The sequence below is a fragment of the Oratosquilla oratoria genome, chromosome 27 (genome assembly GCF_046742065.1).
Source record: "Oratosquilla oratoria isolate Oo_2021 chromosome 27, ASM4674206v1, whole genome shotgun sequence".
In the NCBI taxonomy this organism is placed as follows: Eukaryota; Metazoa; Arthropoda; class Malacostraca; order Stomatopoda; family Squillidae; genus Oratosquilla; species Oratosquilla oratoria.
This window is the reverse complement of record NC_134803.1, coordinates 16,019,010-16,043,212: the sequence shown is the minus strand read 5'-3', so window position 1 is coordinate 16,043,212 and position 24,203 is coordinate 16,019,010. Positions and strand designations below refer to the sequence as shown.

General features: G+C 39.0%; 1 protein-coding gene across 11 annotated transcripts in view; it reads left to right on the top strand.

Moving 5' to 3' along the window:
* The window catches only part of Vps13 (vacuolar protein sorting 13C), a 1,483,510-nt gene that overhangs the window by 1,263,105 nt on the left and 196,202 nt on the right, over positions 1-24,203 (top strand). For all 11 annotated transcript variants that reach the window (XM_076210284.1, XM_076210280.1, XM_076210283.1 and 8 more), the window contains 2 exons: positions 6,821-6,956; positions 7,245-7,417. In XM_076210284.1, the coding sequence (XP_076066399.1) occupies positions 6,821-6,956; positions 7,245-7,417 (309 nt within the window). The remainder of the gene's footprint in view (positions 1-6,820; positions 6,957-7,244; positions 7,418-24,203) is intronic.

Genomic DNA, 24,203 nt, shown 5'->3' with positions numbered 1-24,203 from the left:
AGGTTTTTTATTTGGTCCCTTATTTCTTTCTGTGTCACTGTTATTTCTTTCATTGGGGGGATCTTCTTTGCTGCCCTTCATCCCAAATTTGTGAGCTTTCAATTGTAAATACTACAAACCTAAAAAGACTGATCACAACTTCAGCCATTTTTATATCATCTATATATTCTTTATTTCCTTCACGCAGTTTGACTATTTCATGTTTGTCTTTTAGTTTATCATTTGCATATCTGTAACATAATTTAGGATGGTCTTTGCATTTATCTATTATATCTTTTCCATAGTTTCTTTTTTCCTCCTTGCGTATATCTACATATTAATTTCTCAGTTTCATGTATGTTTGCCATTTTTTTTTTTCCATCTATTCCAGGCTTTGTCTCTTCTATATTTAGCCTCACTACATTTCTTGTTATACAAGCACTTTATGTAAACCTTTTTGTGTTTTTTCTTTGGTACATATTTATCTATTCCCTCCTTGTATTTTTCTTTTAATATGTTCCATTTCTCGTCCATCTTTGTTTCTTCATTTGAAAATTTTTCCTAGTTAGTGTTGCAGTGTGTTGCTGAGGATTGAAATTGAAAGTGGGGACAAGCTTTTGCTATTTATTTAGCAAAGCCAATGTAAACAAACAAGCGAGTATAGACGTCTTGGTATAAGTACTTTGACATAAAGAAACAACGTCTGCAAAGGGTTCAATTGGATAAACACGACTAACAGGTGCTGTATAGCATCTAAACCTATTACAGAGTATAAACATATGAGAATTGCATATGTAAGGAATCTACAGCACCATTATACAATTCTTATACCCCATTACAAAGTATGTAGTACAATACAAGTAATCTCAATTTACCACATCCCTTTTCCCTTATTGAAAAAGGAGTATCTATAGGAGCATAACTGAAACATTCATCTTTATAACATCAGAATTAGAGATTCAATCTATCAGGTGGTTTCACAACTCTGCTAGATCTTCTAACTGGTTGTGGACTTGGTACATTCACAGCATTATCATAATTATCAACATTTACAGAAGAATTTTCATCAGCCTTATCAATTACTTCTGAACTATCAGGACAGTGTCCTTGACCTGAAGAATACATAGGCACAAAAGGTTTACTGCTACATGAGTTATCTTTAGGTACAGCGTCATTAATGGGAACAGTTGGTGTATATCTAGGCATTAGTTGATCAGAATGTCTTTTCCAAACAATGTTTCCAAAATCTTTTAACATCACCTTGTAGTTTCTCACACCTAGAACTTCAATTACTTTCCCTTCCAACCATGAATGACCTTTGCCATAATTCTTTACAAAAACAGCATCATCAATTTTATATTCAGACTTCTCAGACTTACACTCTTTTTCCAAAACCTTTTCCTTCTTATTTTGTGGTTTAATTTTCTCAATTACACCTCTGAAGTTTCTGTTAAACATTAGCTCAGCTGGAGCTTTACCTGTGGAACAATGGATTACGTCTGTAGTTGTATAAAAATCTACATACTCTAGTTCGTATATCACCTTCCTTAAATTTACTTAATCCTTCCTTGAAAGTTTTTACAGCCCTCTCAGCTAAACCATTAGATGATGGGTTATAAGGGGCTGGGGTCATATGTTTAATTCCATTCTTTTCAAAGAAAGTCTCCATTGCCTCAGATACAAAAGATGAGGCATTCTCTGAAACCACAATGTCAGGTAACCCAAAATTACAAAAAGTTTTTCTCAGCATAGAAATTGTTACTGTAGATGTTGTTGACTTTGTTACATGAACAGCCATAAATTTTGAGTGTGAATCCACAATCACTAAGAAATAATTTTCATTGATTGGACCTGCATAGTCCATATGGAGTCTATACCAAGACTTACCCGTCTCAGGCCATGATAAGGTAACTTCCTGAGAACCTTGAAAATTTTTCAAACATATTGAACAGGCTTTAGTAACTTCTGATATATCTTGGTCTAACTTAGGCCACCATATCCAATTCCTGGCTTCAGCCTTCATAGCGCTGATACCATTATGACCTACATGCAGCTGTGAAAGTACACTACCTCTTAACTCAGCTGGTATAACTACTCTATTCCTAAATAGCAACACATCTTCATATATACTTAAATCTGCTTTAACTGCTGCATATTCAGAAATAACAGGATCGGATATCCAACCAAATTTTACACATTGGAAAACTTTCCTCAAAACAGGGTCACTCTGTCATAACCTTAACCCTTTCATAGGAAATATTTTGATCTTCCAAATTTTCAAATAATTCACATATTCAGCAGGTGTATGAGAGTCTAAAACAGAATCTGACACAGGCAAACAACTTAGGGCATCTGCCACAATGTTTTGTTTGCCGGACTTAAAACATAGATGGTAATCATACTGGGATAACAATAATGCCCAACGCTTTACTCTTGCGTTTGCATTGACAGGAATCTGTTTATCTTTACCAAATAAACCAAGTAGAGGTTTGTGATCTGTACGGATCACAAAATTACGTCCAAGCAAAAAATATTTAAACTTAGTTACAGCGTACACTAACGCTAGAGCTTCTTTGTCCAACTGAGAATAATTTAGCTCAGCAGCAGACAGCTTTTTACTTGCAAAGTAAACTGGTCGTGAACTACCATTAATTTCTTGAATTAACACACATCCTACTCCTACTAGTGAAGCATCTACTTCAACAATAACATCATGCTCACCATCAAAATTGGCAAGTAAATCAGAGTTGGCTAACTCTTCCTTAACAGTCATAAATGCATTTGCTTCAACAGAAGACCACTTAAATTTTGCATCTTTCTTCAGTAAATCATACAGAGGTGCTAATACACTTGAAAAATTTCTTACAAACCTACAATAATAAGTTACTAGACCCAAAAATGATTGAACTTCACCTACAGACTTTGGTATAGGTGCTTCTAAAATAGCAGCAAGTTTCCTTGGTGAAGGTTTTATGCCATCACCTGAAATGACATATCCTAAGTATTCTAAGGAACTGGTATTCAAAACAGTTTTCTTTTTGTTAATAGCAACATTATGTTTCTGAAATACCTTCAACACTTTATCTAATCTCTTATCATGTTCCTCTTTAGTCTCACCTCCAACTAAAATATCATCTAAGAAGGCAACTACTCCATCTATATTCATCAATAACTGGGATATAAATCTTTGGAAGATGGCAGGAGATGATGCAAGTCCAAAGGGTAATCTTTTATATTTAAAAAGACCTTTATGAGTATTAATTACTAACAATTCTTGACTCTCATCATCTACTGGCACCTGTAAATAAGCATCCTTTAAATCAATCTTTGAAAATAGCTTGCTTTTACCAACAGCAAAGATTTCATCAACTTTAGGCAGAGGGTACTGGTCACATGAAATACTTTTGTTCAATTCCTTGAAATCTACACAAATACGGACTTTTTGTCAGCTTTTAACACTGGTACAATTGGAGCTGCCCAAGTACTAGACTGTACTGGTTCAATGATATTGTTATCAACTAACTCATCTAAAGCATCTTCTACAAATTTTCTGTAGTGGTAGGGCACAGGCCTTGCTTTTTTCCAACTAGGCACAGCACCGCTCTTTAGGTGTACCTTTGCTACAACACATGAAATTGGCAATCTAGAATCAGCTGAAAAATTATCTAATTGTACTTTGGAATCCAAAACATTAACTCCTTCCTCTATACAGACGCTCCTCAACTTACGTTTTAGTTACGTTCCGAACGGCCGAACGTAAGTTGAAAATGAACGTAAGTTGTTACTGTACTATACATCCGTAAATTCTATTACCGTATCTTACAAAACACCCCTAAATCATTAATTATACACATAACATTGTAAAATAATAACATTAATTTCAAATAAATTAAATTCAAGCAACATAGATTGAGATGGTGGAGGAGGAGGAGGAGGATAAGGCAAGGCACTTTCAGTCTGTCGTTTGTGCAATGTAAACAATGGACGCAGCGTCATGCGTAAGTATCGTTTGAACTACGGAGAGCGCTCTAAACTAAAAAATTCACTCAAAAATATTTTTTTTTTACCATTTTTTTTACAGTCAGTTCAAACGTAAAATCGAAAAAACGTAAAACAAATTAATGTAAGTAGAGGAGCGTCTGTACCTGTGAGTGCAATACCTATTTTAGGCATTAAATCTCTTCCACATAAGTTTGAGTTATTAGATTCAACTACATACAAACTTTGAATTACATGGTGACTATTATAAAATATATTTGCATAAACCTTACCCAAAACATGCAAATCATTATTACCATAAGCCTTCAAAATTTTATCACTAGGCTGTAAAGTTAAATTCAATTTCTTAACCCACTGCAAGGTTAGGGTAGACACACTGGCACCACAGTCAATTTCATAAGGCACATTATGACCTTCAATAACAATCTCCACCTTATTTCTCACTTGCAAAACATTACCTACAACACTGTGTACAGGTTCATGAGAAATATCAACACTAACCACTTCTGGAAGGCTAGGTCTATCCATTAAATGTAGCAACTGGTTATCATCACTACCAGTATCTCTCTCTTTCTGAGAAATTCCCTCGAAAACCATATTAGTTTTCTTTTCATCAAACCTCTTATTGTTTGTAAATTTTCCAAAAGATCCTTTCTGGGCACTGTGGGGCTTACCTTGAGAACCTGTGTATTTACCAGACACAGTCTTATCAAAAAGGCACACTCGCTTGAGGTGTCCCTTTGTGTTACAAACTGAACAAGTTAGGTGCTTAAACCTACAGTTCTCACTTTTATGTGGATACCCGCAATGCTTACAACTTCCTTTTTTCTGACTATTAAAAAATTCAGAACTAACCCCCACTTTCCTCACTTCAGTAGTCGGGAGCTTTTCTCCAACAAAAGCTTTTTCCAAATTTAAAATTTTCTCTAAGGTGTCTGTTGAAGACATGGTTTGTAAATCTAAATTCTCAGCTACTAAGTTCGGGAAATACACTTCAGTTTCGACCGACATAAATAGTTGGTCTCTCACTCGTGCATCAAATAGTGTACCAAAACTGCAATCCTTGGGTAGATTTTTCAAGTCAACATACAAGTCTCTTAAACTTTCATCAGATTTTTTCTTTCTATTCTGAAATCTGATTAAACTCCGATGATAGCTCGGTTTAATCTTGTAATGTGATTCTTGAAGCTTCACTAAATCACTGTAGTCTTTCAAAAGCGGTAAATCAGGTGAACTCAGGGAGGCTAAGGTACTATACGTCTCACTTCCTAATGATACTAATAAAGAATTTTTCTTTTTGGCATCATCAGTGATTCCATTGTGTGCAAAATGAGCCTGCAACATGCTTAGCCAAATCTCCCATTTTATTTTATTGGGGTCAAAACAGTCAATCTTACCTGAGTTATTCGCCATTATAAATCTACTTGTATTAAATCCTGTTTCCTTGTGAAACAAATGACTCGTAGCCTACTAAATCAAGGCTATTTATGAATCCATAGTGGCCTGGACGGTCCCGACGGAGGGAATCCGCGAGAATATCTTAATCCTTAGATTTCTCCACCATCAGTGGGAAAGGCAGCTATTTCTGTCTTCCTAAACAGTAACCAGTTCTTCAGCACACAAATCCACAAATCCTCGTCGCCACTGTTGCAGTGTGTTGCTGAGGATTGAAATTGAAAGTGGGGACAAGCTTTTGCTATTTATTTAGTAAAGCCAATGTAAACAAACAAGCGAGTATAGACGTCTTGGTATAAGTACTTTGACATAAAGAAACAACGTCTGCAAAGGGTTCAATTGGATAAACACGACTAACAGGTGCTGTATAGCATCTAAATATATTACAGAGTATAAACATATGAGAATAGCATATGTAAGGAATCTACAGCACCATTATACAACTCTTATACCCCATTAAAAGTATATAGTACAATACAAGTAATCTCAATTTACCACAGTTAGCATTTTGAAAATTATTTATGAGTTTTACAAAGTCCATTTTGTTGTACATTAATCTTCCTTTTTTATGTTTCTTCTCATATCATTTTGTTTAGTTGATGCATGAGGGGGAGTGGGTAGGGGATGGAGGGTGAGGAAGTATGTATGAGAAAAAAATTGATGCAGCCTGAAGGGAATTCTCCCCGTCTTCTCCTTTCCTGCATAAGGGGATGGAGAGGGGGGGTCGCCGAATTTATGAAGCAGCCTTGCTGTGGATGTGCTGTGTCTTGTGACACTGCTTCTGACCCAAGGCAGTGGACAGGATGCAGGGATGACCCGTCATCCAGGAGGTGCCAAGATAGGAGGGAGGGTGGAGGGGAGTGGAATATATGGGAAATGAAATGGGTGGGAGTGATTTCTATGCCTTTTTCTTTTTGGCTACCCCCCATGTAAGGGGGAAAAAGCCTTTGGTATATGTATGTGTATATATATATGTAGTTCAAACTCTTTTAGTATGTGGTTTATCTTCCCAATTGGCATCTTGTAATTAATTTTGTTCATGATTTCAGGCTCAGACATGAATATTATGTCTAATCTCAATGGTTCTTTATTGTTTCTATATCTGGTATTTCCCAAGTATAGATGTTGTTATCTCATTGATGAGTGAGGATCCTACGTTTTACCTTTATATATACATTCAATGTATTTTTTTTTTTTTTTTTTTTTTTTTTTTTTTTTTATTTTTTTTTTTTTTTTTTTTTTTTTTTTTTTTTTTTTTTTACCTTTATAGCTGCCAAATCATCATTTCCTTGCTAAGATTTTTTTTTTTTTTTTTCACAAAACTTAACCTGAACATTAAAGTATTAAGAAATGTTGATGCATTTCTAATCCTATATATCTTTGCCAGATGAATATCTCAGCCAATCAAAGACAACTACACTGCAAAATCAACCGTTTGCAGATTGATAATCAAACTGAATCAGTCATTTTCCCAGTCGTCTTAGCTCCAGTAGCTCCACCCAAGGGGGTGATGGCTGAAACTGGTCAGTACCATCATTATTTGGTTTGGTTGGTGGATTATAAAGTGTATGAATATATACTATAATTGAATGTTTGCAATATTCTCTTTGTCTCATGAATTTGATACTGCATCTATTGTAGTTTTGTTTAGGTTAGCTTTTTTATCTATTCTTTGACAGACAATTTATTGGAGCTTTTTAAACATAGTACAATATATGTGGATTTAACTTGGAAATATAATCTATTCTTGAGAAACCATTCCTTTGTGCATATATGTTTCCATATGTATTTATCTTATGCTGACATTTCAGTTCCTAAACCATTCTGTGAAATGAGCATGGTACAGCACCTCACTTCTCCTGTATTTACACAATATAAGTATTTGGCTGTGCTTATTCAAGAATTCCATGTCAAAGTTGAGCTACCATTTGTCTTTGCACTGATGGAGATTTTCTTCAGTGAACAGGAGCAGTCACTATACTCTGTAAGTTTTATTAATAAATCCTATCCCTTGTTCCTTATCTGTTCATATTTCTCATAAGTGGCCATTGTTTAATTACACTTACTGGCAAATCTGCTCAATTACCGCTTTGTAAATTCACGTATACCTTATCTCGCTTCTTCATAAACTTCTGCCTGGCCAGGTCTTGTATTTTTCTTTAAATTCATTATAATGTCCCAAGTTCACACTATTTCTTTCCGCTTCCAATCCTTGCTCGTTCATAACTCCCTCGTTAACCGTTTTCAATGTTGCCAATTCGCTTATTCACCGATTCGTAACTGATTCACTTCGCGTCATCAACATTCATACGTCTCAATACGTTTTGACTCCAATATTTATTTTCATTTCATTACCCTTTTTCCTCAATAATACATATCACAAATATGCATATATTTATTTATAATCTTAACACATTCCCCCTCTTTTTTTTTCATATATAATAAAAACATTCCCAATCTTATAGCATCATCTATAGTTTGCTGATCTCCTTCTTCAGCAATACCAATGATGCACCTTTCTTAGTTAGGCAGTCTGCCAACTGTTTCATGGTTTCTACCCACTTCACCGATTCAATTACCTCTCTATCCATCATAACTCACAGAACTGCCAAATTGATTCTCAGACTCTTGTCTCCCCTCAACCAAAGACTTGTTATCAACAAGGCATGTCACAGGGATATCACATTGGGTGCCTAAAATAGTCTTCAGCAATCCTGCTAAATAGATTCCATTTTCTATGGCATCAAACAAACCTAGAGTCTCTGCCACCAAGGTGGACTTCACCACTCTTCTCACTTTTTTGATTTTCAGGTGATGGGACAACTATTACCATCACGATCTCTCAAAAATATTATGTGTCCTTCTTGAGACCCATGATCTGTCAGATTTGCAAATGCGGCATCACTGTAGCACAGGAGAGTACATTCATCCAGATTAACCTTACCAAACCAGAGTGCCACAGGATTATCTTTCACCTGCTTTATTACTTTGTTCGCCTTTACGACATCACCGATGCATGTCTGATTAAAAGCCATTCTTAACTCACATACATCATATACCACATCTGGTCTTGTCTGAGTTGCTAACCAGTTAACCCCTTCCATACGGTGCCGCACACGTAGGCGTCATGGACTTAGATCTCGGTGGCAGCAACCAATGCCAGCCGTACGACGTGTCGTAATAATACTCGCATCATAAAATATAGTCACCGCTTATATCGATCGTTCTCTCTTCACCCGTGAATTTTGATAACCATAGAAAATGCGATTACAAAAGAATTAGAAAGAATGACATTATGGAGGGGCGACTACAATAAATATAATCAAGACGCCGATATGGCAGCCTCGCGAATACACTCGCTCCCCATGACGCCTACGTGTGCGGCACCGTATGGAAGGGGTTAATTTGACCCACAAGGGCTCTATATTTAGTTTTTTCTTTCTCATTCACTTCATCACCTTTTCTATTCATGTGTGCCTTGGTTATATCTATTTCTTGAATCCCGTGCTTTATGTAGTTATCCTGGTTGACTTTGATACCATTGTCTTCCTGATTTATTTCTGTACCCAAGTAATGGAAACATTGATGTTCCTCTGTACCGATGAGGAATTGTTCTTCTAGTCTATCAATTATTCTTCTCTTAAAAACATTTTGTCCCACTCCATAAGAAGTCATCCACATGGGTACAGACTATGCCTTGTAGCTGTCCATTCTAATGCCAATAAAACAAAGCAGGTTCCAATCCACACAATAACATGCCCAATGTGATAAGTTCCCTTTTTACTCTCTCATACCACAATCTTGCTGCATCATTTAGCCCATATATGGTCTTTTTCAGTTTCCATAGTGAACCTTTGTTAATTTCAGCTGGAGGCCATAGATATACTTCTCAGGTAATTGGTTGCTCTTGTAGAAATGTGCATTTTACATCCAGAGAATGACACTCCTAATTCTTTCCAGCTATGATACTCAAGGGTAATCTCAACACTTCTTTGGAACATGTTGGCGAATCAATGGGCACATCATTTATACATACATACATACATATACCAAGGCTTTTTCCCCCTTCCAAGGGAGGTAGCCAAAAAGGGAAAGGCATAAAAACACTCCCACCCATTTCATCCCTAAATACACTCCACACCACTCCCACCCTTCCTCTCATCTGAGCACCTCCTGGATGACGGGTCATCCCTGCACCCTGCCCACCGCCCTGGGTCAGAAGCAGTGTCGCAAGACACAGTACATCCACAGCAAGGCCGCTTCATTTAATCGGCGACCCCCCCTCTCCATCCCCCTTTGCATATAAGGCGAGGACGGGGAGAAATCCCTTCGGGCTGCGTCAAAATTTACTCACACATACTACCCCACCCCCCACCCCCCCCGCCCATTCCTCCTCATGCAGTCACAACATCATCCATATACAACCATTCTCCACTCACCTCTGTCTTCCGTCCTCTCCCTTCCTTCCTCAACAGACATTCCCCTCTTCCCCAAAGCCCCCTTCACCCCATCCATCCACCTCATCCTAGGACGTCCCCTCATGTTCACTCCCTCCACATCTGCCTTCCATACCTCTTTTACTAGTCTTTCTTCACTCATTCTTTCCATGTGTCCAAACCATCCTAATATTCTTTCATCAACCCTATCTCCCAAATCCTTTTTCACCCCTGTTCTCCTCCTCACCTCCTCATTTCTCACTCTATCCAGCCTAGTAACCCCCACCATACTTCTCAGACACCTCATCTCAAACACATTCAAACTCCTTCTCTCTTCTTCTCTTATGTTCCACGTTTCTGCCCCATACAGTGCTGTTGGCACAATCACTCCTTCATACAGTCTCCTCTTCGCATCCATTCCCAAATGTCTATTCCTCATTACACTCTTTAAACCACCAAGGCATTTACTCGCTTCTCTCAATCTACATTCTACCTCCACCTTCACTCCACCTTTTCCTGCTACACTTGCACCCAAGTATCTAAAACTATCCACTTCCTCCAGTCGCTCTCCCTTAATGTTCACTTCCAGTCTACTGCCACTTTCACCCCTTGTACATCTCATCACCTTACTTTTACCCACATTTATCTTCAGCTTTCTTCTATCACATACTCTCCCAAACTCTGCCACCAGCTTCCTCAATCCCTCCTCTGACCCTGCCACAAGCGCAGTGTCGTCCGCAAACAACAGCTGGCTCACCTCCCACTTTTCTCCATTTTCTTTAACCATCTCCAATCCCTGACTCACTACCCTAGCATTCACCTCTCGCACCACCCCATCCATGTATAAGTTGAACAGCCAGGGCGACATAACGCATCCTTGACGAAGTCCCACCTTTACTTCAAACCACTCACTCTCTCCATTTCTAATCCTAACACATGCTCTACTACTCTCATAAAAAATCTTAACAGCTCCCAAAAGCTTTCCTCCTATCCCATAAATCTGCATAACCTCCCACAGTGCCTTTCTGTCTACCCTATCATAAGCCTTTTCCAGATCCATAAAAGCCCAAAAAACATCCTTCCCCTTTCCTATAGCTTTCTCACATATCTGTCTTACCACAAAGATCTGATCTACACAACCTCTACCCGTCCTAAATCCACACTGTTCCTCACCAATTACTCCTTCTGTTCCTCTCCTAATCCTCTCAATTAAGATCCTCCCATAAGCCTTCCCTACTACACTCAACAGGCTAATCCCTCTGAAATTACTACATTCACACTTGTCCCCTTTTCCCTTGTAAAGAGGAACTAAACAGGCACTACTCCAGTCCTCCGGTACTCTACCCTCTCTCCAGCAAACATTAAATAACCTCACCAACCAGTCCACCATCACTGAACCTCCCTTTTTCAGACATTCTGCATGACATCCATCCAGACCAGGTGCCTTACCTGCTTTCATCATCTTTACAACTGCCTTCACCTCATCCTTCCTTATTTCTCCTCCATTCTCCTCACTCATCACTCTCATTTTCTTCGCATTTCCCACTGCAGCTATCTTTCCTTCCCTATCCTCCTTCACATTCAGCAACTCCCTAAAATATTCTGCCCATCTTCCCCTCACTGCCATCTCTTCCATTATCAACTCTCCATCTGTACCTTTTACCTTTTCTTCCCTACTTGATTCGCCTCCTCTTCCTCTCTTAATTTCTTTCCAAAACATCTTTTTATTACTTTCAAAATTTTCTGTCATACTCCTACCCCATTTCACATCTGCTCTCCTCTTTGCCTCCTTTACCTTTTGCTTTACTTCTCTTTTCTTTTCTTTGTACGTCTCATATGACTCCCCTGTCCTCTTTTGTAACCAATCTGTGAATGCTCGCTTCTTCTCTTCTACAACCTTCTTTGTTTCCTCATCCCACCATTCACTACCCTTTCTTCTATTTCCCCCTGTCCTTCTTGTTCCACACACCATCCTTGCACACTTTAAGACTCCCTCCTTGAACCATCCCCATTCCTCCTCCACACCCATCTCTGCTCTATCCTTCACTCCCTCCCACTCCTCCTTCAGCTTCTTTTCGTACTCCTTCTCCTTTTCCTTTTCATTCAAGGAGTTCACCCTAAGAACCTCCCTACCTTTTGTCCCTTTCCTCCTTCTCCATCTATCCTCCACTCTCAGCTTACCTTCCACCAAAAAATGATCTGATATTCCCCCACCCTCTCCCCTTAGCACATGTACATCCTTAACTCTTCCTATCATAATCCTATTTACCACTACATAATCCATTAGCGCTCTATCTACCACCCTTCCCTCCACCACCCTCTCCCATGTGTACTTATGCTTGACTCTCTTCCGAAACACTGTATTTGCTATCATCAACTCTCTTTCTAGGCACATTTCCACCATCAACTCTCCACTACGATTCTTTCCTGGAACTCCACACTTCCCAACCACTCCATCGATTGGACCATTTCCCACCCTAGCATTAAGGTCTCCCAGCACTATTACATTGACATTTCTTCCTAAACCCTCTATGCACTCATTTAAATCTATCCAAAAGGCCTCCCTTTCTTCCATGCTCTTCTCACTGCCCGGCCCATATGCACTTACAAAGACCCACATCTCCTTTCCCAGTTTCACCTTCATCCACATTATCCTTGAGGAAACCTCCTTCCACTCCACTACCCCTTTACCTAACTCCTCACTTACTAGAATAGCCACCCCTTCCCTCCCTCGCCCTCTCTTCACTCCTGATAACCTCCCACTTACACTCCCAAACTTACACTCACCCTTCCCTTTCAACTTAGTTTCACTCAAAGCCAACACATCCAACTTTCTTCTCACAAACATACTACCTATCTCTTCCCTTTTACTCTCATCTGTACCACATCCACGCACATTAAAAGACCCAAACCTTAGGGTGCTGGCCCGAGGCCCTCCAGCACCCCTTATGCCTTTCCTTTGCTTTTTAGGAATCTGCCCCTTGGGGCTACAGGGAGAAGGATGCCTAGTCCCTCTCCCCGTCCCTTTCTTCTCGCCTCTTACGATCCAAGTGGGAAACTTGGTGGCAGTATTCTTTTCCCCCCCACCATCATTTATATCTTCCTCAAAACCATGTGCTACCAATCGTGCCTTTATTACTATTGAGCCCTCTTTTACTTTTTGGGTGATCACCCACCTTGTTGTTATGGTTTTTTGACCATGGTATTACACTTCTCCAAATACATCATTGTCTATCCCATTGGCAATTTCCTTTCTTTTTGCTTCTAAACACTCATCTCCACAAGATACAACCATCACCTCCTCTTCATCGTTCACCACCCTCCAGTCGTGTAAATCTGTATCCCAAGTCCATCCATCCCTCTGTGTTGTCAGACTTATTCCTTATATTGAAGCAGGATTTGTATTTACCTGTTGCCTTTCCTGCTCTACTTAATATTGTGATATTTACTTTGGCACTGTTTTCTACCAGATATCCCTCTAGCCTGTCTCCCTTTATTGGTATTTTTCTTTTTATATGGGTGTCAACAGACACAGCATCATCTTCATTCCTAGTATTCTCTTCCTTTTCACTTTCTGTGTCCTCCATGATTACTCTTGCTTCTCTATTTTCATTGGTGTTTTCTTCAGGATTATCCTCATGGGTATTGTCCTTTTCTTCATATGTATTGTATTGGTGTATACTAGGTTCATGGGCTGTTTGTAATCTACAAATGTGTGCTCATATATATGTTCCTCCTTGTTTCACCAACACCTGCTTCCCATCTTTACCGATAACTATTCCAGGGCCTCTCCACGTATCTTCATTATTTCTTTTATAGAACACCACATCTCCATTCTGCAGATCCTCCAGTTTGTCACATCTCACGTTGTGTAGCAATGCCCTCCGAATCCTTTCATTTGATTCACTCTTGATGAATGCTTCCCTTGCTACCCTCATCGCATTTAAGTTATTTGCTACTACGTCTGAAGTACAGTAGTCTTACTTTCCAAGGCAGGCATTCGATTTTCAAAAACATTTGGGATACTTGGATTAAACCCATACACCAGTTGATTTGGTGAAAATCCATGGTTATTCTGTAAAGCATTCCTTATTGAAATTGTCCATGCCAATGCTGTGGACACATCACACTGTGGACACATCACACTGAGAATCTGAAATTATTTTAGCTACATTATCTCCAAGTACTGCGTTCAACCTCTTGCATATCCCATTGCTCCAGGGACTTTCTGACACCGTGCTCATCACTTTCACATTGTAATTCTCTCCCATACTCTGAAAGATTTAATTCCCGGCCATTATCAGTCAAAATCTTGTGAGGTCCACCAAATCTGCTAATCCATTGTGTCATTACCTCCTTAATAATGATCTCAGATCTCTTGCTAGCAATGACTGATGCCACACAGTATCTTGTTGCTAAATCCACCATCACCAGAAAATATACTTCTCCCCAGGTTTTCAGATCCATTCCAACTGCTTCATTAAACTTTATACCAACAGGAAGACTTACTACTGGGCGCGCCTGGGTTTTCTTAAATTTCTTAAACATTTTACACTTGTCACTGACTTTCTGTATCTCTTGTTTCCATGCTTCATCCAGCATCCCAGCCTCTTCAATCCTTATCAATTCATCAGCAGTGGGATGTGCAAATTGTCTATGAAGCTTAAGCACCTTCTTGGGTATCTCATATGCTTGCCCTGTAAATAGCACTAATTCTACAGCCTTTCTTTTAGGTGTCCTCACAATCCAGAAAACATAATGTCCAGTTGAAGTTATTCCCAGCTTACTTTCCCGACTGAACATTTGCATTGTATCAGTTTTAAAGTTCAAGATCATTCCTCCACATTTCACAGCTGATCTACTCATAAGTAGTGGTATACGGCAATCTACCACTTCAGTACAGATCATGACCTTTTTTCTGTGTATATAACATGGAATAAGAACACTACCTTGGGATATAATCTGTCTCCCATCACCAAATCGAAAAGTAATGTTAGATGCCTTTCTTGTTATACTTTCACTATCGTGTGGAGGTAATGTCTCAATGTAAGAATGTAGCCAGTCTTCTCCACTAATTGTCGTTGCACATCCTGAATCTAAAACAATAGCACCCAGAGACTCCATTAGTAATTTCTCCTGCCTGTCAGCACAATCATCAGCTAATAATATTAATTGTACTTCTTTGTAAACATTTTCACCCTCATCTATTGCTGTCATTACATCACTGCTTAGACTAGGCCTTTCTCCCTTTTCAGTGCAGTCTCTAATCCAATGATCTGTTGATCCACATCGAAAACATTTTGATGAACCACCTCCTTGTCCTCTAGGCCATTTTCCATGACTATTGGTTCACCTGCTTCCATACCTTGGCCTAAATCCTCAGGGACGAGTGTCAAGTCGGTTTCCACTAGCTTGCAACACAGGTTCACTTTTATTAGGTTCACACTTTACAACTCCATTTGAAATATTTCCACTCAAACTGTGATTCATAATACATACATACATACATATACTAAGGCTTTTTCCCCCTTACAAGGGGGGGTAGCCAAAAAGAAAAAGGCATAAAATCATTCCCACCCATTCCATCCCTGAATACACTCCACACCCCTCCACCCTCCCTCTTATCTTAGCACCTCCTGAATGACGGGTCATCCCTGCACCCTGTCCACTGCCCTGGGTCACAAGCAGTGTCGCAAGACACAGCACATCCACAACAAGGCCGCTTCATTAAATCGGCGACCCCCCTCTCCGTCCCCCCACTGCATAAAATGAGAGGACGGGGAGAAATCCCTTTGGGCTGCATCAAATTTTGCTCACATATACTACCTCACCCCCCATCCACCCGCCCATTCCACCTCATGCAATCACATCATCCATATACAACCATTCTCCAATCACCCCTATATTCTGTCCTCTCCCGTCCTTCCTCAACAGACATTCCCCTCTTCCCCAAAGCCCCCTTCACCCCATCCATCCACCTCATCCTTTGATGTCCCCTCATGTTCATTCCCTCCACATCTGCCTTCCACACCTCTTTTACTAGTCTTTCTTAACTCATTCTTTCCATGTGTCCAAACCATCCTAATATTCTTTCATCAACCCTATCTCCCAGCTCCTTTTCCACCCCTGTTCTCCTCCTCACCTCCTCATTTCTCACTCTATCTAGCCTAGTAACCCCCATCATACTTCTCAGACACCTCATCTCAAACACATTCAAACTCCTTCTCTCTTCTTCTCTTATGTTCCATGTTTCTGCCCCATACAGTGCTGTTGGCACAATCACTCCTTCATACAGTCTCCTCTTCGCATCCATTCCCAAATGTCTATTCCTCATTACACTCTTTAATCCACCAAGGCATTTACTCGCTTCTCTCAATCTACATTCTACCTCCACTTTCACTCCACCTTTCCCTGCCACATTTGCACCCAAGTATCTAAAACTATCCACTTCCTCCAGTCGCTCTTCCTCCAGTCGCTCTCTCTTCCAGTCTACTGCCACTTTCACCCCTTGTACATCTCATCACCTTACTTTTACCCACATTTATCTTTAGCTTTCTTCTATCACATACTCTCCCAAACTCTGCCACCAACTTCCTCAATCCCTCCTCCGATCCTGCCACAAGCGCAGTGTTGTCCGCAAACAACAGTTGACTCACCTCCCACTTTTCTCCATTTTCTTTAACCATCTCCAATCCCTTGCCCACTACCCTTGCATTTACCTCTCGCACCACCCCATCCATGTATAAGTTGAACAGCCAGGTTGACATAACGCATCCTTGACGAAGTCCCACCTTTACCTCGAACCACTCACTCTCTCCATTTCCAATCCTGACACAAGCTCTGCTATTCTCATAAAAACTCTTGACAGCTCCCAGAAGCTTTCCTCCTATCCCCTATATCTGCATAACCTCCCACAGTGCCTTTCTGTCTACCCTATCATAAGCCTTTTCCAGATCCATAAAAGCCCAAAAAACATCCTTCCCCTTTCCTATAGCTTTCTCACATATCTGTCTTACCACAAAGATCTGATTCATAATACCATCACCAAACATCCTTTGCAACATATTTCTCATTTCACTAAAAGTAACTGTTGCTGTTGTGGACATTGCCAATTGAAATTGAATATCAGAAAGATCATAGCTTTTCAGTAGTTGAAATGCTAGAACTTGGTCAGGCAATTCCATTTCATACTCCCTTATCTTGAAAAGTCTTCTGTCAAACTCCAAGTACTTAGGAATACTCATTTCAATTTGGTACTTAAACATCTCAAACTCTGAATAAGTGATAAAAGCTCGTCTGTTTTTATCCAATAAAAACATTCATCCAATTTATTCATTAGTTCCTTCATTACATCTTTACTGGCTAATTTACCTATTTCAATTTCACTACTCACCTCTCTGGCTTTGCCAGTCAATGTCAAATGCACAGGAGGAGCATGCTTCTCTTCAGCAATGGTAGTTAACCTCTGCCAAATAACAATATCCTTCTTCCACCGTTCATAATATTTTTCGTCTACTAATTTAAGTGGATCTTTTATTACCAACGATGCCGTTATCGCAAAAGTTTGCTGGCAACCACGCTCTACTACCAATGTGCTTAATTACACTTACCGGCAAATCTGCTCAATTACCGCTTCTTAAATTCACGTATACCTTAGCTCGCTTCTTCATAAACTTCTGCCTGGCCAGGTCTTGTATTTTTCTTGAAATTCATTATAATGTCCCAAGTTCACACTATTTCCACTTCCAATCCTCGCTCATTCATAACTCCCATGTTTCCTGTTTTCAGTATTGCCAATTCGCTTATTTGCAGATTCATAACTGATTCGCTTCGCATCATCAACATTCGTACATCTCGATGTGTTTTGACTCCAATATTTATTTTCATTTCCTTACCCTTTTTCCTCCATAATGCGTATCACAAATATGCATATATTTATTCATAATCTTAACAGCCATGCCATTAGTAAAGTCAGTGTTGTTATTAAAAAAAAAGGGAGTGGATTAAAGTTCATAAGAATAATTATGTGAACAGTCAACAAATAAAAATACAATTGTGCAGTGAGAGGTCATGTATCTTGAAAATTTTCAGTGGAGTTTGTGTGTTATTGAATTATCTTGTTGATTAGAAAGGAGTGTTTTATACACAAGCAGATAAACAAAATAGTTGGAGAAACCTACAATTTATCAAGATCAATAAAGGTGGCATTTAATTACTTGGATGAGGTAATGGTAAAGAAAATACTAGTCACACTGAGAAGACCAAGATTGGAGTAAGCTGTGACACTATTTGTCTCCAAGAGACTATGCTTGGCGATTTATCCCCTAATGTTGGACTTAATTATAAATTTTACAGATCTCCTCCTATGATTGGGGGTCGTGCTCATGGAGGTACTGGTATCATTGTTAAGAAATCTGTAAACCACAGAAGTGTCCACCTACATTCAGTGTTGCAGACTTGTGGAGTACAAATCTTTACCACTAAATGGATCACTTTATGTTCTTTGTATTTGGAACCTGAACAGGAAGATCGGCTCCTAGACATATATAACCACTCCCATCAGTTTGAGTTAAATGACCTACAATCTTTGGTCGACCAGCTCCCTCAGCCTTTTATTTTAATGGGTGACTTTAACGCCAAGCATCCTCTATGGGGTGAATCAAGGTGTGACCCCTGGGGCAATATAATTAACGAATTTATTGATAATAATGATGCCATTTTGATGAATGACGGTTCCAAAACTAGGTTTGATGTCTTTCATAACTCAAGTTCTTCTATAGACCTAACTATTTGTTCATCATCCTTAAGATTAGACTACAGTTGGTCAATAGATGAAGATCTACATGTCAGCGACAACTAGCCTATCCATATGAAATATTTAAAGAACATTCCCCCCTCTTGCTTACCAAAATGGAAGACAGGAGAGGCTAATTGGGAATTATTCAGGAGATCCACAGAGATTAATTATAAGACTAGTGATTTTGCTAGTAACTCTGATGCCTATGTAGGCATCATACTTTCTGGTGCTTTTTCATCCATTCCTAGGACAGCTGGTAAACCTCAACGCTCAGTAGTCCCCTGGTGGAATGATGAATGTGTTTTAAGCAGAAAAATTACAAGAACTTGCTATAAGAGATATCGGAGATATCCTTGTTTAGTCAATAAGATAACATACAGAAGAGCTCGAGCAAAGCAGAAGAAAATCTTCAAGAAAGCAAGGAGGGAATCCTTCATGAAATTTATTAGCGAATTGAAATATGACTCTCCCCCTACCTTAGTATGGAATAGGATTCGAAAATTACAGGGAAAGTTTACTCCATCTCCTTTTCCCATTCTCAAGATAAATGACTCTTTTATATCAGATACAAGAGAAGTAGCAGAGGCTTTTGGTAGACACTGTGCTCATATTTTAAGTCCACTACATTATTCACGTGACTTCAGAATAATTAGAGACGACCACAATTATTCCTCCTACCAATATGAACTCTGAGGCATATAATCTTCTTTTCACCTTGGATGAAATGGATCATGCTTTATCTTTATCCTCCCCAACCTCTCCTGGAGAGGATGACATTCTTTATTCCATGGTTGCTCATTTATCCATATCCTCAAAGAAATTCCTTTTAAATGTGCTGAACAAATTTTGGTCTTCTGGATCTCCTAAATCTTGGACAATTTCAATTATCATAGCAATTTTAAAGATAGGAAAAGACTAATCACCCACAAAGTTACAGACCTATTGCTCTCACTAGCTGTATTTGTAAGATCTATGAAAGAATGGTTAATATGCATTTAGTTTGGTTTTTGGAATCTAAAAATCTCCATCTAACTGAGATTCAGAATGCCTTTGCAATTTAGAATTTGAGCATCGCTGTGTTTTTTGACTTGAAAAGTGCCTCCGATACTACCTGGCAGGGAGGCATTCTGAAGCAAGTTGCAGAGTGGGGTATCGGGGGTAATATGTTCAATTGTTTAACCTCTTCACTCCGGGGCACATCGCACGTCTGGCAGCATTAGCTGCCTGACGTGCGATGTTGCGTCATAATAATCGCATTCTAAAAAATAAAGTCAGTGCTCAATCGTTCATTCTTTCACCCATGTATTTTGATAACCATAGAAAATTGATGAAGCCAGTTTAGAGAGAATGGAGATTACGTGGGTACGACTACAATAAATATAATCAAGATGCCGACGTCGGCATCATCAAGTACTCACTTGCTCCTCATGCCGCCTACGTAGGCATCATCATATGGAAGTGGTTAAAGGATTTCTTGTCTGACCGTTATCTAAAAGTCAGAGTGGGCTCTTCTTTCTCTTCTGCATATCTTCAAGAGGAAGGGATTCCCCAAGGAAGTGTTCTGAGTCCTACACTCTTCAGCATAGCCATTAACCCCTTCCATACGGTGCCGCACACGTAGGCGTCATGGGGAGCGAGTGTATTCGCGAGGCTGCCATATCGGCGTCTTATTTATATTTATTGTAGTCGCCCCTCCATAATGACATTCTTTCTAATTCTTTTGTAATCGCATTTTCTATGGTTATCAAAATTCACGGGTGAAGAGAGAACGATCGATATAAGCGGTGACTATATTTTATGATGCGAGTATTATTACGACACGTCGTACGGCTGGCATTGGCTGCTGCCACCGAGATCTAAGTCCATGACGCCTACGTGTGCGGCACCGTATGGAAGGGGTTAATAGTTTGTTAGAACAAGTTCCTGCTAGAGTTCATGGATTGGCTTATGCTGATGACTTCACTATTGTGTGCAGCAAATCGACAACATTAGAAACGGACCAAAAGATTCAAGAGGTTATCAACTTGGTAACAGCATGGGCTAATTGCAGGGGCTTCAGATTCTCTGCTGAAAAAACAAAAGCCATTAGGTTCTCTAGACTAAGACGCAAGGAAGAGATACCAACATTATTCTTAGAGGGTGTCATATTACCATATGAAGATCAAGTAAAATACTTAGGTCTGGTTTTGGACAAAAGGTTGACATTCACTCATCACATAAACGAGGTTATATGCGCTGATAAACAGCGACTTAATATATTAAAGGTAGTGTCTCTCTTCAACTATGGAGCAGATCATATAACTCTAATAAGGCTTTACCAAACATTGTGCCAAAGCAAAATCGATTATGGATGTCAAATTTATAGATCGGCATGTAAAACTTTATTAAAGAAGCTTGATTGAGTCCACAATATGGCTTTGCGGATCTGTTCGGGAGCTTATTGAACATCTCCAGTGGATAGCTTATATGTGGACATAGGAATTCCTCCCCTCTATATTCGCAGGGAGGAATTAAGCCTTAGATATATATCTTGTGTCTTGACTTCAAAACAAAATCCAAACTTCAAACATGTAAAGCACCCAATAGATAGAGCTCCAAGAAAAAGTACTCTGCCGAAACCTTTAGAAGTGAGATGTGAAGTTGGGGCAGAGAAGGTAAGATTTGTTCCTGTTACAATTGCTGAGATCACGCCTCCCAAATTCCCTCCTTGGAACCGATGTCCCACTGTAATTTGTCCTATTAAAAACAAGAAAATTAGAACTGCTGTAGAGATAAGGAGTGAATTATTAGAACACTTATCAGTACATGCTGATTCAGTTTTTATTTATACAGATGTATCAAAATCCCAAGATGGTGTTGGTTGTGCTGTTGTATCTGATGGCACAGTTTTAAAGAGGAAGTTGCCTCATTCTAGCTCTGATTTTACTGCTGAATTGCTGGCAGTCAACAACTCCCTGACATTTGTTTTTAATTCTGTTCCATGTAATAAGAACGTTGTTATTTTTACCTACTCCATGAGCATTCTATCCTCTCTAAATAAATTATTGCCTCTTCACTTTTTAGTCCAAGAAATACAGGACTGGTTGATTCTTATTAACAACCGGAAGAAAATAAAAGTAAACTTTTGCTGGGTGCCGTCCCATGTGGGTATCACTGGAAATGAACAGGCCGATGTTGCAGCCAAAGCTGCTACTAGGCTCAGCCATATAACAGACACAAAAATCCCACATACAGACTTCAAACAAGTAATTCATTGTTATGCAATTGAGGAATGGCAAGAACAATGGACAAGGCTGGACGGTAGTTACAAGTTAAAAGAGATTCACCCCTTGGTGAACCCTTGGAAGTCTCATTCTTTGGACAGAAGATCAAGTATTGTTTTAACAAGATTAAGAATTGGCCATTCCTACATTACCCATAAATTTTTGATGGCAAGTAGAGCAGAAAGGCTGGCCCCCCAATGCCCCACTTGCCAAGTTGTTTTTACAATTAAACATATTTTAATTCAGTGCCCTGCATACTCTAATAAGCACAGGGGAAACTTTTGAACAAATTTATCTTTTAAAGAAATTTTAGGGGAGGATGCTCATGTGAAGAATGTTATAAAGTTTTTAAAAGACATCAATTTATTTTATGAAATTTAAAGTTGTGTATATGATTGCTTGTGAGTGTATCTTGTTCTGATGTGTTTTTGTAAGTGCTTATTGTTTTTACTGTTTTACTTGAATTTTTATCTATTTATATAAGATAAATATGCGCTGAATGGCCTACCGGCTCCGGCTCTTGGCCTTCAAGCCAAAAATCTCATAAATCAATCATCTCTTACAAGTACAATAGCTACAATCTGTGAAAGAATTATCAAAACTAGATGGGTAAAGCATTTGAGAAAACAAACATAGTACCAAATCCAAGGCAATTTGGATTTAGACAAGGACGTGCATACGTCACAAACTTAATGTGTTTCTATTCAAGGCTAATAGATGTAATACAAGAAAGAGATGGATGGGCTGGTTGTGCATTTCTAGACCTGAAAAAAAAATTGATAAGGTGCCACATAAGAAGTTGCTTAAGAAATTAGAAACTGCAGGAGGAATACAGGACAAACTACTGAAGTGGATGGAAGACTTCTTGCATGAAAGAAAAATGAGTGGTGATAAGAGACAAACACTCCAATTGGGATGAAGTGATAAGTGGTGTTCCACTTGGACGAAGACATGATGAAAAAAATATTGGTTACATTGATAAGGCCTAGATTAGAGTATGCAGCGACATTGTGGTCCCCCAGTACCAAAAAGAATATAAAGAAAATAGAAAGAATCCAAAGAGCAGCTACAAAAATGGCACCTGCACTTGCAAACCTATCATACGAGGAGAGATTGGCTAAACTGGAGTTACCGACACTGGAGCAAAGAAGAGAGAGAGGTGACCTATTGACCATCTACAGAATCATGAAAGGCACAGAGGTACTCGATAGAGAGAACTTACTTAACTGGGACAAAAGAAACACAAGAGGACATGGAAAGAAAATAAAAAAACATAGCTATAGAAGAGAACTGAAGAAAAACAGTTTTCCTCATAGAGTTTTGGACACTTGGAACAAACTGGACAATGGAATAGTATGCGCAAAAACCATTCATGAGTTTAAAAACAAACTAGACACTGCAAGATACAAAGGCGGGACATCACGAGCATAGCTCCCCTTCCCGCAAAATACAACTAGGTAAATACAACTAGGTAAATACAAGGAACAGTTTTGGCCCCAATAATGTTTGCTCTATATATTAATGATATGGATGAAGGAATTGAAAGTTATTTGAGCTTCTTTGCGGACGATGCAAAATTGTTGAAAAAAGTGAATACTGAAGAAGATTGTGAGTCGCAACAGAGTGATCTCAATAAAGTGTGGGGATGGAGTAGGAAGTGGGAGATGGAATTCAATATCAAGAAGAGAAGTATAATGGAATTTGGAAGAAGCAAAAAAAGAATAGTGGGATCATATAAATTGGGAGAAAAAGAAATAAAAAAAAAGTAGAAAATGAGAAGGACCTGGGAGTCATTATTATGAATAATATGTCACCTGAGAAACATATAAACAAAATTTTTGGAGAAACTTATAATTTAATAAGAACAATCAAAGTGGCATTTACATACCTGGATGAAGAAATGGTGAAGAAAATACTAGTTACTTTGATAAGACCAAGATTGGAATATGCAGCAATGATGTGGTCACCAAGTACAAAAAAATGTATAACAAAACTTGAAAGAATACAAAGAGCAATTACAAAATTAGCACCAACACTCTCAGAACTATCATATGAAGAGAGACTAATAAAACTTGAACTACAGACATTAGAGCAAAGAAGAGAGAGAGGAGGCTTGATAACTATTTATAGAATCATGAAAGGCATAGAAAATATTGATAGAGAGGATCTAATAAAATGGGATAGTAAAGATACAAGAGGACACGGAAAGAAAATCAAGAAAGACAGTTATAGAAGGGACCTGAAAAAGAACAGCTTTCCCCACTGACTAATAGA